We start from the raw sequence: 16,972 nt of genomic DNA, 5'->3' as shown, positions 1-16,972 counted from the left end.
CTGCCCTGCCCTGCCTCTAGACCCAAACTGTTACAGACCTATATCCATCCTGCCCTGCCTCTAGACCCAAACTGTTACAGATCTATATCCATCCTGCCCTGCCTCTAGACCCAAACTGTTACAGATCTATATCCATCCTGCCCTGCCTCTAGACCCAAACTGTTACAGACCTATATCCATCCTGCCCTGCCTCTAGACCCAAACTGTTACATATCTATATCCATCCTGCCCTGCCTCTAGACCCAAACTGTTACAGACCTATATCCATCCTGCCCTGCCTCTAGACCCAAACTGTTACAGATCTATATCCATCCTGCCCTGCCCTGCCTCTAGACCCAAACTGTTACAGACCTATATCCATCCTGCCCTGCCTCTAGACCCAAACTGTTACAGATCTATATCCATCCTGCCCTGCCCTGCCTCTAGACCCAAACTGTTACAGACCTATATCCATCCTGCCCTGCCTCTAGACCCAAACTGTTACAGATCTATATCCATCCTGCCCTGCCTCTAGACCCAAACTGTTACAGATCTATATCCATCCTGCCCTGCCTCTAGACCCAAACTGTTACAGACCTATATCCATCCTGCCCTGCCTCTAGACCCAAACTGTTACAGATCTATATCCATCCTGCCCTGCCTCTAGACCCAAACTGTTAGAGACCTATATCCATCCTGCCCTGCCTCTAGACCCAAACTGTTACAGATCTATATCCATCCTGCCCTGCCTCTAGACCCAAACTGTTACAGACCTATATCCATCCTGCCCTGCCTCTAGACCCAAACTGTTACAGACCTATATCCATCCTGCCCTGCCTCTAGACCCAAACTGTTACAGATCTATATCCATCCTGCCCTGCCTTCCTAAAGTCTTCGAAAGCCAAGTGAACAAACAGATCACTGACCATTTCGAATCCCACCGTACCTTCTCTGCTATCCAATCTGGTTTCAGAGTTGGTCATGGGTGTACCTCATCCACGCTCAAGGTCCTAAACGATATCATAACCGCCATCGATGAGACATTACTGTGCAACAGTCTTCATCGACCTGGCCAAGGCTTTCGACTCTGTCAATCACTGCATTCAGTGTGTCAAATCGGAGGGCCTGTTCTCTATGGGGGTGCCACAGGGTTCAATTCTCAGGCCGAATCTTTTCTCTGTATATATCAATGATGTTGCTCTTGCTGCTGGTGATTCTCTGATCCACCTCTACACAGATGACAGCATTCTGTATATTTCTGGCCCTTCTTTGGACACTGTGTTAACTAACCTCCAGACGAGCTTCAATGCCATACAACTCTCCTTCCGTGGCCTCCAACTGCTCTTAAACGCAAGTAAAACCAAATACATGCTCTTCAATCGATCACTGCCCGCCCCTGTCCAGCATCACTACTCTGATGGTTCTGACTTAGAATATGTGGACAACTATAAATACCTAGGTGTCTGGTTAGACTGTAAACTCTCCTTCCAGACTCACATTAAGCAGCTCCAATCCAAAATTAAATCTAGAATCAGCTTCCTATTTCACAACAAAGCATCCTTCACTCATGCTGCCAAACATACCCTCGTAAAACTGACCATCCTACCAATCCTAGACTTCGGCAATGTCATTTACAAAATAGCCTTCAACAGTCTACTCAGCGAATTGGATGCAGTCTATCACAGTGCCATCCGTTTTGTCACTAAAGCCCCATATTCTACCCACCACTGCGATCTGTATGCTCTTGTTAGCTGGCCCTCGCTTAATATTCACCGCCAAACCCTCTGGCTCCAGGTCATCTATATGTATTTTGTCGCTAGGTAAAGCCCTGCCTTATCTCAGCTCACTGGTCACCATAGCAACACCCACCTGTAACACGTGCTCCAGTAGGTATATCTCACTTGTCATCCGCAAAGCCAAGTCTTCCTTTGGCCGCCTTTCCTTCCAGTTCTCTGCTGCCAATGACTGGAACAAATTGCAAAAATCACTGAAGCTGGAGACTCATATCTCCCTCTCTAACTTTAAGCATCAGCTGTCAGAGCAGCTTACCGATCGCTGCACCTGTACACAGCCCATCTGTAAATAGCCCACCCAACTACCTCATCCCCATATTGTTACTTATCCTCTTGCTCTTTTGCATCCCAGTATCTCTACTTGCACATCGTCATCTGCACATCCATCACTCCAGTGTTAATGCTAAAGTGTAATTATTTCACCTCTATGGCCTACTTATTGCCTTACCTCCCTAATCTTCTACATTTGCACACACTGTATATACATTTTTCTATTGTGTTATTGACTGTATGTTTGTTTATGTGTAACTCTGTGTTGTTGTTTGTGTCTCACTGCTTTGCTTTATCTTGGCCAGGTCACAGTTATAAATGAGAACTTGTTCTCAACTGTCCTACCTGGTTAAATAAAGGTGAAATATATATATTTTTTAATAAAGACATTTCAAATGTCATATTTTACCCAGGAGATAAGGAAGTTTATCAAAATTGGATTTGATTTCGAACTATTTCTGGGTCTGTGTAATGTCTCAAATACATTCGGCAGGAGGTTAGGAAGTGCAGCTCAGTTTCCACCTCATTTTGTGGGCAGTGAGCACATAGCCTGTCTTCTCTTGAGAGCCATGTCTGCCTACGGCGGCCTTTCTCAATAGCAAGGCAATCCTCACTGAGTCTGTACATAGTCAAAGATTTCCTTAATGTTGGGTCAGTCACAGTGGTCAGGTATTCTGCCATTGTGTACTCTCTGTTTCGGGCCAAATAGCATTCTAGTTTGCTCTGTTTTTTGCTCAATTCTTTCCAATGTGTCAAGTAATTATCTTTTTGTTTTCTCATGATTTGGTTAGTTCTAATTGTGTTGCTGTCCTGGGGATCTGTGGGGTCTGTTTGTGTTTGTGAACAGAGCCCTAGGACCAGCTTGCTTAGGGGTCTCTTCTCCAGGTGCTGGCTTTGTTATGGGAGGTTTCGTAATCACTTCCTTTTAGGTGGTTGTAGAATTTAACGGCTCTTTAATGGATTTTTATAATTAGCTGGTATCGGCCTGATTCTGCTCTGCATTATTTGGTGTTTTATGTTGTAGATGGAGGATATTGCTGCAGAATTCTACATGCAGAGTCTCAATTTGTTGTTTGTCCCAATATGTGAATTATTGATTGGTGAGCAGACCTCAGACCTCACAACCATAAAGGGCAATGGGTTCTATAATTGATTCAAGTATTTTTAGCCAGATCCTAATTGGTATGTCAAATTTTATAAATTCATTTTGATTGCATTGAACGCCCCTATTGCCTTGTTTCTCAGATCGTTAAACATTAGACTTCAGATTCTAGCAGGATGAGGCCGGGTGCTGCAGACTGTTCTAGTGCCCTCACCAATTCGTTGATATATATGTTGAAGTGGGTGGGGCTTAAGCTGCATCCCTGTCTCACCCCACGGCTGGATTTTATAATGTCGTATGTTTTACCACTTTCCATCCATTTATATAACCCTCGTGCCAAATTGAGTTAAAAGTTGTTTTTAAATCAACAAAGCATGAGAAGACTTTGCCTTTGTTTTGGTTTGTTTGTTTGTCAATTAGGTTGTGCAGGGTGAATATGTGGTCTGTCATACAGTAATTTGTTAAAAAGCCAATTTGACATTCGCTCTATACATTGTTTTCACTGAGGAAATGTACGAGTGTGCTGTTAATGATAATGCAGAGGATTTCCCCAAGGTTACTGTTGACACATATTCCACGGTAGTTATTGGGGTCAAATTTGTCTCAACTTTTGTGGATTGGGGTGATCAATCCTTGGTTCCAAATATTGGGGAAGATGCCAGAGCTATGAATGATGTTAAAGAGTTTTAGTATAGCCAATTAGAATTTGTTGTCTGTATATTTTATAATTTCATTGCAGATGCCATCAACACCACAGGCCTTTTTGGGTTGGAGGGTTTGTTTGTTGTCCTGTAGTTCATTCAATGTAATTGGAGTGGGTTCTGGTAATCCAGTGGGTTCTGGTAATCCAGTGGGTTCTGGTAATCCAGTGGGTTCTGGTAATCCAGTTGGTTCTGGTAATCCAGTGGGTTCTGGTAATCCAGTAGGTTCTGGTAATCCAGTGGGTTCTGGTAATCCAGTGGGTTCTGGTAATCCAGTGGGTTCTGGTAATCCAGTGGGTTCTGGTAGTCTTTAATAGTTGATCCTAAGATTTGTATTTGATCATGTATATGTTTTTGCTGTTTGTTCATTTTTATTGGGCCAATAAGATTGTCTCTCTGTCTCTCTCTCTCCCTCTCTCTCTGTCTCTCTCTCTCTCTCTCTCTCTCTCTCTCTCTCTCTCTCTCTCTCTCTCTCTCTCTCCCTCCCTCTCTCTCTCTCTCTCTCTCTCTCTCTCTCTCTCTCTCTCTCTCTCTCTCTCTCTCTCTCTCTCTCTCTCTCTCTCTCTCTCTCTCTCTCTCTCTCTCTCTCTCTCTCTCTCTCTCTCTCTGTCTCTCTGTCTCTCTCTGTCTCTCTCTGTCTCTCTCTGTCTCTCTGTCTCTCTCTGTCTCTCTCTGTCTCTCTCTGTCTCTCTCTGTCTCTCTCTCTCTCTCTGTCTCTCTCTCTCTCTCTCTCTCTCTCTCTCTCTCTCTCTCTCTCTCTCTCTCTCTCTCTCTCTGTCTCTCTCTGTCTCTCTCTGTCTCTCTGTCTCTCTCTGTCTCTCTCTGTCTCTCTGTCTCTCTCTGTCTCTCTCTCTCTCTCTCTCTCTGTCTCTCTCTCTGTCTCTCTCTCTCTCTCTCTCTCTCTCTCTCTGTCTCTCTCTCTCTCTCTCTCTCTCTCTCTCTCTCTCTCTCTCTCTCTCTCTCTCTCTCTCTCTCTCTCTCTCTCTCTCTCTCTCTCTCTCTCTCTCTCTCTCTCTCTCTCTCTCTCTCTCTCTCTCTCTCTCTCTCTGTGTCTCTCTCTCTCTCTCTCTGTGTCTCTCTCTCTCTCTCTCTCTCTCTCTCTCTGTGTCTCTCTCTCTCTCTCTCTGTGTCTCTCTGTCTCTCTCTCTCTCTCTGTCTCTCTGTCTCTCTCTCTCTCTGTCTCTCTGTCTCTCTCTCTCTCTCTCTCTCTCTCTCTCTCTCTCTCTCTCTCTCTCTCTCTCTCTCTCTCTCTCTCTCTCTCTCTCTCTCTCTCTCTCTCTCTCTCTCTCTCATTCATAATGCCTGGCCTCTCTCACTCTCTGTACACAGTGTTTTCTGCTCTGTTTGAGCTGCCGTGTGTGTGTGTGTGTGTGTGTGTGTGTGTGTGTGTGTGTGTGTGTGTGTGTGTGTGTGTGTGTGTGTGTGTGTGTGTGTGTGTGCATGTGCGTGTGTGTTGCTCTGAGCTAGGCCGTCCTGGGCGAAGGCTGGAACAGACACACAGAGACAGGAAGTCAACTTTGACCCCTGTTGCTCTGTGTCTTCGCCCTCCGTCTGTGCTGCCCACGGCCAGGGCCACACTCTCATAAAAGTGTGACTCCCAAATTGCACCCTAATCCCTATTTAGTGCTCTACAGTGCCCTATGGGCCCCAGTCAAAATGAGTGTGCTAAATAGGGGATAGGGTGTCATTTGTTAAATTCAGCATCACAACGTTTGTTCTGTTTTGGAGCAGAAACACAAGTTAGTTTCAAATGGAAACAGACCGTGTGGGTTTAGATAAACCAAACTCGCCTCTGTTATGTGATGATGAGGATGATAATTCTCTCCTCTCCTCTTCCCTCTCCTCTTCCCTCTCCTCTTCCCTCTCCTCTCTCCTCTCCTCTCTCCTCTTCCCTCTCCTCTCCTTTCCCCTCTCCTCTCCTCTTCCCTCTCCTCTCCTCTTCCCTCTCCTCTCCTCTCCTTTCCCCTCTCCTCTCCTTTCCCTCTCCTCTCCTTTCCCTCTCCTCTCCTTTCCTCTCCTCTTCCCTCTCCTTTTCCCTCTCCTCGTCCCTCTCCTTTCCCCTCTCCTCTCCTTTCCCACTCCTTTCCCCTCTCCTCTCCTTTCCCTCTCCTTTCCCCTCTCCTCTCCTTTCCCTCTCCTTTCCCCTCCCTCTCCTTTCCCTCTCTCCTCTCCTTTTCCCTCTCCTCTCCTCTTCCCTCTCCTTTCCCCTCTCCTTTCCCCTCTCCTCTCCTCTTCCCTCTCCTATTCCTTCTCTCTCCTCTTCCCTCTCCTTTCCCCTCTCCTCTCCTTTCCCTCTCCTCTTCCCTCTCCTATTCCTTCTCCTCTCTCCTCTTCCCTCTCCTTTCCCCTCTCCTTTCCCATCTCCTCTCCTTTCCCCTCTCCTCTCCTTTCCCTCTCCTCTTCCCTCTCCTTTCCCCTCTCCTCTCCTCTCCCCTCCCCTATTCCTTCTCCTCTCTCCTCTCCTCTCTCCTATTCCCTCTCCTTTCCCCTCTCCTCTCCTTTTCCCCCTCCTCTTCCCTCTCCTTTTCCCTCTCCTTTCCCCTCTCCTCTCCTTTTCCCCCTCCTCTTCCCTCTCCTTTTCCCTCTCCTCTCCTTTCCCATCTCCTCTCCTTTTCCCTCTCCTCTCCTTTTCCATCTCCTCTCCTTTTCCTTCTCCTCTCCTTTTCCATCTCCTCTCCTTTTCCCTCTCCTCTCCATTCCCATCTCCTCTCCTTTCCCTCTCCTCTTCCCTCTCCTTTCCCCTCTCCTCTCCTTTTCCCCCTCCTCTTCCCTCTCCTTTTCCCTCTCCTTTCCCCTCTCCTCTCCTTTTCCCTCTCCTTTCCCATCTCCTCTCCTTTTCCCTCTCCTCTCCTTTTCCCCCTCCTCTTCCCTCTCCTTTCCCCTCTCCTCTCCTCTTCCCTCCCCCATTCCTTCTCCTATCTCCTCTCCTCTCTCCTATTCCCTCTCCTTTCCCCTCTCCTTTCCCATCTCCTCTCCTTTTCCCTCTCCTCTTCCCTCTCCTTTTCCCTCTCCTCTCCTCTTCCCTCTCCTTTCCCCTCTCCTCTCCTCTCTCCTTTCCCCTCTCCTCTCCTCTCCTTTCCCCTCTCCTTTCGCCTCTCCTCTCCTCTTCCCTCTCCTCTTCCCTCTCCTTTCCCCTCTCCTTTCCCCTCTCCTCTCCTTTTCCCTCTCCTCTTCCCTCTCCTTTTCCCTCTCCTCTCCTATTCCCTCTCCTTTTCCCTCTCCTCTCCTATTCCCTCTCCTCCCCTCTCCTCTCCACTCCTCTTCCCTCTCCTCTCCTTTCCCTCTCCTCTTCCCTCTCCTATTCCCTCTCCTTTCCCCTCTCCTCTCCTCTCCTTTCCCTCTCCTATTCCCTCTCCTATTCTCTCTCCTCTCCTCTCCTCTTCCCTCTCCTCTTCCCTCTCCTTTTCCCTCCCCTCTCCTTTCCCTCTCCTCTCCTCTCCTCTCCTCTCTCCCCAGGGTGTTCATTTGAGACCAGCAGCCATCACCGTCCGATCTATTTCAACAACCAAGGCCAATCTGTGGAGTGTGTCAACGATGGCTTCAGTTCTTACCTGGTGAGACTTTCAGACAAAAATACTCAACTGTTTTTTTCAACTATTTATTTTTCCCTCAAGCCTAGTCCTGCTCTAGACAGGATGGTAGGATAACGTCTGACCACTCTACCATAAAGGCCTGATTGGTGGAGTGCTGCAGAGATGGTTGTCTCTGTCAGGAGCTCTGTCAGAGTGACCATCAGGTTCTTGGTCACCTCCCTGACCAAGGTCCTTTTCCCCCGATTGCTCAGTTTGGCTGGGCGGCCAGCTCTAGGAAGATTCTTGGTGGTTCCAAACTTCTTCAATTTAAGAATGATGGAGGCCACTGTGTTCTTGGGGACCTTCAATGCTGCAGAAATATTTTGGTACCCTTCCCAATAAATTTTCCTCGACACAATCCTGTCTTGGAACTCTTTCGGGAAATTCTGTCAACTTCATGGCTTGGTTTTTGATCGATGGAAATCGAAATCGAGATAAATTTTGAGTCTCATAACAAAGGGTCTAATACTTAATGTAAATACGGTATTTCAGTTTTTTTTATACATTTCTAATCATTTCTAAAAACCTGTTTTTGCTTTGTCATTATGGGGTTGTGTGTGTAGATTGATGGGGGAAAGCAATCATTTAATCCATTTTAGAATAAGGCTGTAATGTAAAAAATAAAATAAAAAATGAGGAAAAACTGGAAAAGGGTGTAAATATTACAATTTCAACAAAAAAATGAACAGTTCCCTCAAATCTCCTCTTCCCTCTCCTCTTCCCTTATTCCACCACTTGTGCCTTGGTCATCACACTGTCAAGCATCTTGATGGGGCGGCTGGTAACCTAGTGGTTAGAGCGTTGGACTAGTAACAGACACCTTGATCACACTCTGCTTGGGAATGGGGTGGCTGGTAACCTAGTGGTTAGAGCGTTGGACTAGTAACAGACACCTTGATCACACTCTGCTTGGGAATGGGGCGGCTGGTAACCTAGTGGTTAGAGCGTTGGACTAGTAACAGACACCTTGATCACACTCTGCTTGGGAATGGGGCGGCTGGTAACCTAGTGGTTAGAGCGTTGGACTAGTAACAGACACCTTCATCACACTCTGCTTGGGAATGGGGCGGCTGGTAACCTAGTGGTTAGAGCGTTGGACTAGTAACAGACACCTTGATACATCTCACACTCTGCTTGGGAATGGGGCGGCTGGGTAACCTAGTGGTTAGAGCGTTGGACTAGTAACAGACACCTTGATCACACTCTGCTTGGGAATGGGGCGGCTGGTAACCTAGTGGTTAGAGCGTTGGACTAGTAACAGACACCTTGATACATCTCACACTCTGCTTGGTAATGGGGCAGCAGGATAGCCTAGTGGTTAGATTGTTGGACTAGTAACATACATCTTGATCACACTCTGTTTGGAAATGCTCCAACGAATGGTTTATCATGATTTTTTTTTTCTTGGACTGATTTTTATCATGTTGTTGATTTCTGATTGTTTGTTTTGTATGTGCTTTGTTTTTCCCACAATTATAACTGCATATCTAAGATAATGATGTCAGAGATGATCATGTCTAAGACAATCCCCATGACTTTCCCTGTCTGTTTCTTGTCAGAGAACAAAGGCCCCTCTGACACGTTCGGACAGTGGCGACTCGGAGGACAACTATGTGCCTATGAACCCAGGCTCATCTCCCCTCAACGCCGCCCAGGCGGACAGCCCCAAAAATATCTACATCCCCATGAGCCCCGGGCCGCACCACTTTGACTTCCCAGGGTTCTCAGCCACACTACCTGCCCGGAAGGGAAGTACCGCCTCGCTGTGTCACCGACCGGGGAGGCTGAGTGACGTCACACCACCACCTATAAATCGCAACCTCAAACCCAACAGGAAATGTGAGTATCATGTCTCAGTCTATATGAGGCGTTCAGTGTTCTACTCTTTTGGCTGGGGGGCGTTATTGAGTATCTTGAATGAATAAGGTGCCCAAAGTAAACGGCCTGCTCCTCAGTCTCTGTTGCTAATATTTGCATATTAGTAGTATATTAGTAGTATTGGATAGAAAACACTCTGAAGTTTCTAAAACTGAATGATGTCTGTGAGTATAACAGAACTCATATGGCAGGCAAAAACCTGAGGAGAAATCAAAACAGGAAGTGAGAAATCTGGCGCTGGTATGTACTCAACACAGTTCCCATTGAAATCCCCTTGAGATATGAATGACATATAGAAATGTATAGATATTTGAATGAGGCTTCTACTGTGTTGTGGGACTGAATGACAGCAGAATGAATCAGGTGTCTGGCAGTCAGCCATTTTCTGGTCACACGCATTCCTCATGATAGCGACCTGTGTTCCATTGCTCATCAAGACACATAGGAATTCTCCGGTTGGAACTTTATTGAAGATTAATGATAAAAACATCCTAATGATTGATTCTGTACTTAGTTTGAAATGTTTCTTCGACCTGTAATATAACTTTTTGAAGTTTTGGTCCGACGTAATGCTGACCAGAACGAGGGTTTGGATATGTATACCAAACGCGCTAACACAAGTAGCTAATTGGACATAAATAACGGACATTATCTAACAAATCAAGCATTTATTGTGGACCTGTGATTCCTGGGAGTGCATTCTGATGAAGATCATCAAAGGTAAGGAAATATTTAGCATGTAATTTATGGTTTATGTTGACTACGAGCTGTCTCGTCTTGTTGGTAATACCACTGTTGTGTCGTCCGCAAACTTGTTGATTGAGTTGGAGGCGAGCGTGGCCACGCAGTCGTGGGTGAACAGGGAGTACAGGAGAGGGCTCAGAACGCACCCTTGTGGGGCCCCAGTGTTGAGGATCAGCGGGGTGGAGATGTTGTTGCCTACCCTCACCACCTGGGGGCGGCCCATCAGGAATTCCAGTATCCAGTTGCACAGGGCGGGGTCGAGACCCAGGGTCTCGAGCTTGATGACGAGCTTGGAGGGTACTATGGTGTTGAATGCCGAGCTGTAGTCGATGAACAGCATTCTCACATAGGTATTCCTCTTGTCCAGATGGGTTAGGGCAGTGTGCAGTGTGGTTGAGATTGCATCGTCTGTGGACCTATTTGGGCGGTAAGCAAATTGGAGTCGATCTAGGGTGTCAGGTAGGGTGGAGGTGATATGGTCCTTGACTAGTCTCTCAAAGCACTTCATGATGACGGAAGTGAGTGCTACGGGGCGGTAGTCGTTTAGCTCAGTTACCTTAGCTTTCTTGGGAACAGGAACAATGGTGGCCCTCTTGAAGCATGTGGGAACAGCAGACTGGGATAGGGATTGATTGAATATGTCCGTAAACACACCAGCCAGATGGTCTGCACATGCTCTGAGGGCGCGGCTGGGGATACCGTCTGGGCCTGCAGCCTTGCGAGGTTTAACACGTTTAAATGTTTTACTCACCTCGGCTGCAGTGAAGGAGAGACCGCATGTTTTAGTTGTGGGCAGTGTCAGTGGCACTGTATTGTCCTCAAAGCGGGCAAAAAAGTTATTTAGTCTGCCTGGGAGCAAGACATCCTGGTCCGTGACGGGGCTGGATTTCATCTTGTAGTCCGTGATTGACTGTAGACCCTGCCACATGCCTCTTGTGTCTGAGCAATTGAATTGAGATTCTACTTTGTCTCTATACTGACGCTTAGCTTGTTTGATAGCCTTGCGGAGGGAATAGCTACACTGTTTGTATTCGGTCATATTTCCGGTCAACTTGCCCTGAATATAAGCAGTGGTTCGCGCTTTCAGTTTCACGCGAATGCTGCCATCAATCCACGGTTTCTGGTTAGGGAATGTTTTAATCGTTGCTATGGGAACGACATCTTCAACGCACGTTCTAATGAACTCGCACACTGAATCAGCATATTCGTCAATGTTGTTGTCTGACGCAATACGAAACATATCCCAGTTCACGTTATGGAAGCAGTCTTGGAGTGTGGAATCGGATTGGTCGGACCAGCGTTGGACAGACCTCAGCGTGGGAGCTTCTTGTTTTAGTTTCTGTCTGTAGGCAGGGATCAACAAAATGGAGTCGTGGTCAGCTTTTCCGAAAGGAGGGCGGGGCAGGGCCTTATATGCGTCGCGGAAGTTAGAATAGCAATGATCCAAGGTTTTGCCAGCCCTGGTTGCGCAATCGATATGCTGATACAATTTAGGGAGTCTTGTTTTCAGATTAGCCTTGTTAAAATCTCCAGCTACAATGAATGCAGCCTCAGGATGTATGGATTCCAGTTTGCAAAGAGTCAAATAAAGTTATTTCAGAGCCATCGATGTGTCTGCTTGGGGGGGGATATATACGGCTGTGATTATAATCGAAGAGAATTCTCTTGGTAGATATTGCGGTCTACATTTGATTGTGAGGAATTCTAAATCAGGTGAACAGAAGGATTTGAGTTCCTGTATGTTTCTTTCATCACACCATGTCTCGTTAGCCATAAGGCATACGCCCCCGCCCCTCTTCTTACCAGAAAGATGTTTGTTTCTGTCGGAGCAATGCGCGGAGAAACCAGCTGGCTGTACCGACTCCGATAGCTTCTCTCCAGTGAGCCGTGTTTCCGTGAAGCAAAGACCGTTACAGTCTCTGATGTCCCTCTGGATTGCTACCCTTGCTCGGATTTCATCAACCTTGTTGTCAAGAGACTGGACATTGGCGAGAAGTATACTGGGGAGTGGTGCACGATGTGCCCGTCTCCGGAGTCTGACCAGAAGACCGCTTCGTTTCCCTCTTTTACGAAGTCGCTTTTTTGGGGTCGCCGGCTGGGATCCATTCCGTTGTCCTGGGTAAAAGGCAGTACGCAGGATCCGCTTCGCGAAAGTCATATTCTTGGTCGTACTGATGGTGAGTTGACGCTGCTCTTATATTCAGTAGTTCTTCTCGACTGTATGTAATGAAACCTAAGATGACCTGGGGTACTAATGTAAGAGATAACACGTCATATCCTCCCTGCAGCCCTACGAGTTTAACGGGATTGCAGCCCTACGAGGTTAACGGGATTGCAGCCCTAAGAGGTTTTAAGAGACTCTGTCATGATACCAAACTGTCACATTGTGTCATATTATACATTCTTAGTTTATCATTTTGGAACATTTTGTTTTCTGATTTCTGTCTAAACCCAACAACCCTCTACATTTAGATTTAATGTTTTCTGATTTCTGTCTAAACCCAACAGCCCTCTACATTTAGAGAACAATTAGACAGTTGAGAAGAAAATGAAGTTGTTTTGTTTGTTTGTGTCCTCAGCCAAGCCGACACCTCTGGATCTGAGGAACAATGGCATCATTGATGAGCTCCCATTTAAGAGTCCAATCACCATGTCCTGGACACGACCCATGTGAGTCCCATATCAGTCATACTAGCTACCTGACCCATGTCCCATATCAGTTATACTAGCTACCTGACCCATGTCCCATATCAGTTATACTAGCTACCTGACCCATGTCCCATATCAGTTATACTAGCTACCTGACCCATGTCCCATATCAGTTATACTAGCTACCTGACCCATGTCCCATATCAGTTATACTAGCTACCTGACCCATGTCCCATATCAGTTATACTAGCTACCTGACCCATGTCCCATATCAGTTATACTAGCTACCTGACCCATGTCCCATATCAGTTATACTAGCTACCTGACCCATGTCCCATATCAGTTATACTAGCTACCTGACCCATGTCCCATATCAGTTATACTAGCTACCTGACCCATGTCCCATATCAGTTATACTAGCTACCTGACCCATGTCCCATATCAGTTATACTAGCTACCTGACCCATGTCCCATATCAGTTATACTAGCTACTTGACCCATGTCCCATATCAGTTATACTAGCTACCTGACCCATGTCCCATATCAGTTATACTAACTACCTGACCCATGTCCCATATCAGTTATACTAGCTACCTGACCCATGTCCCATATCAGTTATACTAGCTACCTGACCCATGTCCCATATCAGTTATACTAGCTACCTGACCCATGTCCCATATCAGTTATACTAACTACCTGACCCATGTCCCATATCAGTTATACTAACTACCTGACCCATGTCCCATATCAGTCATCCATCCTATTGGATCCAGACTGCTGTCACTCCAGTGTTTTTAGAGGTAGAAAGGTAGAACTTACAAACCTTATTTAAAAAAAGATGAGTAGTGAGAACTGCAAGGATACGCTAGACTAAAACATTACATTTTTACATCTGCTTATCCAGAGCGACTTCCAGTCGGTGTGTACACCACAACCGTTGTTTAATTCTCAAAACAGATTGTACAAGGTGTGAATATCCTCTTTAGTCACCAATATATTATGAAGAGAACCTTGCTGTTCCTTATTTTAGTTACACTCACAGTCCTCTCTCTCCTCTCTGGTCTAAGTAGTACTGCCTTAGGGGTCAGGATGTGGAGTCACTCACAGTCCTCTCTCTCCTCCCTCTCCTCCCTGGTCTAAGTAGTACTGCCTTAGGGGTCAGGATGTGGAGTCACTCACAGTCCTCTCTCTCCTCCCTCTCCTCCCTGGTCTAAGTAGTACTGCCATAGGGGTCAGAATGTGGAGTCACTCACAGTCCTCTCTCTCCTCTCTGGTCTAAGTAGTACTGCCATAGGGGTCAGGATGTGGAGTCACTCACAGTCCTCTCTCTCCTCCCTCTCCTCCCTGGTCTAAGTAGTACTGCCTTAGGGGTCAGGATGTGGAGTCACTCACAGTCCTCTCTCTCCTCTCTGGTCTGAGTAGTACTGCATTAGGGGTCAGGATGTGGAGTCACTCACAGTCCTCTCTCTCCTCCCTGGTCTGAGTAGTACTGCCATAGGGGACAGAATGTGGAGTCACTCACAGTCCTCTCTCTCCTCCCTCTCCTCCCTGGTCTGAGTAGTACTGCCATAGGGGTCAGGATGTGGAGTCACTCACAGTCCTCTCTCTCCTCCCTCTCCTCCCTGGTCTAAGTAGTACTGCCATAGGGGTCAGATGTGGAGTCACTCACAGTCCTCTCTCTCCTCCCTCTCCTCCCTGGTCTAAGTAGTACTGCCATAGGGGTCAGAATGTGGAGTCACTCACAGTCCTCTCTCTCCTCCCAGGCCTCCCTGGTCTAAGTAGTACTGCCATAGGGGTCAGAATGTGGAGTCACTCACAGTCCTCTCTCTCCTCTCTCTCCTCCCAGGCCTCCCTGGTCTGAGTAGTACTGCCATAGGGGTCAGGATGTGGAGTCACTCACAGTCCTCTCTCTCCTCCCTCTCCTCCCTGGTCTAAGTAGTACTGCCTTAGGGGTCAGGATGTAGAGTCACTCACAGTCCTCTCTCTCCTCCCTGGTCTGAGTAGTACTGCCATAGGGGTCAGGATGTGGAGTCACTCACAGTCCTCTCTCTCCTCCCTCTCCTCCCTGGTCTGAGTAGTACTGCCTTAGGGGTCAGAATGTGGAGTCACTCACAGTCCTCTCTCTCCTCCCTCTCCTCCCTGGTCTGAGTAGTACTGCCATAGGGGACAGAATGTGGAGTCACTCACAGTCCTCTCTCTCCTCCCTGGTCTGAGTAGTACTGCCTTAGGGGTCAGAATGTGGAGTCACTCACAGTCCTCTCTCCTCCCTGGTCTGACTAGTACTGCCATAGGGGTCAGAATGTGGAGTCACTCACAGTCCTCTCTCTCCTCCCTCTCCTCCCTGGTCTGAGTAGTACTGCCTTAGGGGTCAGAATGTGGAGTCACTCACAGTCCTCTCTCTCCTCCCTCTCCTCCCTGGTCTGAGTAGTACTGCCATAGGGGACAGAATGTGGAGTCACTCACAGTCCTCTCTCTCCTCCCTGGTCTGAGTAGTACTGCCTTAGGGGTCAGAATGTGGAGTCACTCACAGTCCTCTCTCCTCCCTGGTCTGAGTAGTACTGCCATAGGGGTCAGAATGTGGAGTCACTCACAGTCCTCTCTCTCCTCTCTCTCCTCCCAGGCCTATGAACTCAGGTGGCATGTCCTCCCAGCACTGCAGACCCATCTCCACCCAGAGTATCACCAGCACTGACTCCGCAGACAGCGAGGAGAACTACGTAGCCATGGTGAGTCCCTACAACAGGACAAAAGCACCCTATACCCTATGTAGTTCACTACTTTTCATCAGTGCCCCATAGGGAATAGGGTGCCATTTGGGATTTAGGTTTACTGAGCTGACATACTGTAGTAGAGTACACACGGCTATATGTAGCACTATATAGGGAATAGGGTGCCATTTGGGATTTAGGTTTACTGAGCTGACATACTGTAGTAGAGTACACACGGCTATATGTAGCACTATATAGGGAATAGGGTGCCATTTGGGATTTAGGTTTACTGAGCTGACATACTGTAGTAGAGTACACACGGCTATATGTAGCACTATATAGGGAATAGGGTGCCATTTGGGACTGCTGCTCAGTGTATTATGTTTTGTCTTTATGATAGGATATAATTCAACGTTTACCCATTAACTTGGCCTTGTAAACATACATTTCCTGAGTCTGTGCAGTGCATTCGGAAAGAATTCAGACCCCTTGACTTTTTACACATTTTTTTTTACTTTACAGCCTGTTTCTACAATTCAATTGATTTAAAAAACATATATAAAATACTAATAATGATGTTATTATCGGGTATTGTGTGTAGATTGATGAGGGGGATAAAAGTGATTTAGTCAATTGTAGAATAAGGCATATAACGTAACAAAATGTGGAAAAAGTCAAGGGGTCTGAATACTGTATAGTGTATTTGTCTTGGTTAATGAGTGTTTTACCTTTGTGTGGGCCGCAGTTAGTCTTGAAGAGGGTTACTATGAAGTGTCTGAGTTATATCAGGGTTACTATGAAGTATCTGAGGTATATAGTATCTGAGGTATATCAGAGTTACTGTGAAGTATCTGAGGTATATAGTATCTGAGGTATATAGTATCTGAGGTATATAGTATCTGAGGTATATAGTATCTGAGGTATATAGTATCTGAGGTATATCAGGGTTACTATGAAGTATCTGAGGTATATAGTATCTGAGGTATATCAGAGTTACTGTGAAGTATCTGAGGTATATAGTATCTGAGGTATATAGTATCTGAGGTATATAGTATCTGAGGTATATAGTATCTGAGGTATATAGTATCTGAGGTATATAGTATCTGAGGTATATAGTATCTGAGGTATATAGTATCTGAGGTATATCTACAGCCCAGGGTTACTATAAATGAATTCAAGTGTTACCCATGTGTGTGTTTACACTTCCCCTCTTCTTCTCTGTTCTCCATCAGCAGAATCCAGCGTCGACCTCCCCAGCAGTGAGTGGTACCAGCAGCCCCGCCCCTAGGAAGTGTGGCAACGTGGACTACTTGGCTCTGGACTTCCAGCCGGGCTCCCCCAGTCCACACAGAAAGGTACACACACACACACACACACACACCCGCCACACTGATCCTCAACACGTCTGCCCCACAGGAGTGTGTGCTCAGCCCCCTCCTGTGCTCCCTGTTCACTCACGTCTCCAACTCAATCGTCGTGTTTGCTGACGACACAACAGGAGTAGGCTTGATTACTAACAACAATGAGACGGCCTTAAAGAGAGCAGTGGTGGAATGATGCCGGGAAAAACAACCTC

General features: G+C 46.8%; 1 protein-coding gene across 4 annotated transcripts in view; it reads left to right on the top strand.

The window, feature by feature from the left end:
- The window catches only part of gab2 (GRB2-associated binding protein 2), a 186,363-nt gene that overhangs the window by 163,071 nt on the left and 6,320 nt on the right, over positions 1-16,972 (top strand). For 3 of the 4 annotated variants that reach the window (XM_046293600.1, XM_046293602.1, XM_046293603.1), the window contains 5 exons: positions 7,302-7,399; positions 8,977-9,256; positions 12,619-12,709; positions 15,309-15,414; positions 16,629-16,751. In XM_046293600.1, the coding sequence (XP_046149556.1) occupies positions 7,302-7,399; positions 8,977-9,256; positions 12,619-12,709; positions 15,309-15,414; positions 16,629-16,751 (698 nt within the window). The remainder of the gene's footprint in view (positions 1-7,301; positions 7,400-8,976; positions 9,257-12,618; positions 12,710-15,308; positions 15,415-16,628; positions 16,752-16,972) is intronic. The other variant, XM_046293601.1, reaches the window with a different exon arrangement.

Source organism: Oncorhynchus gorbuscha, linkage group LG13, assembly GCF_021184085.1.
Source record: "Oncorhynchus gorbuscha isolate QuinsamMale2020 ecotype Even-year linkage group LG13, OgorEven_v1.0, whole genome shotgun sequence".
NCBI lineage: Eukaryota > Metazoa > Chordata > Actinopteri > Salmoniformes > Salmonidae > Oncorhynchus > Oncorhynchus gorbuscha.
This window is presented reverse-complemented; position numbering and strand designations above follow the sequence as displayed.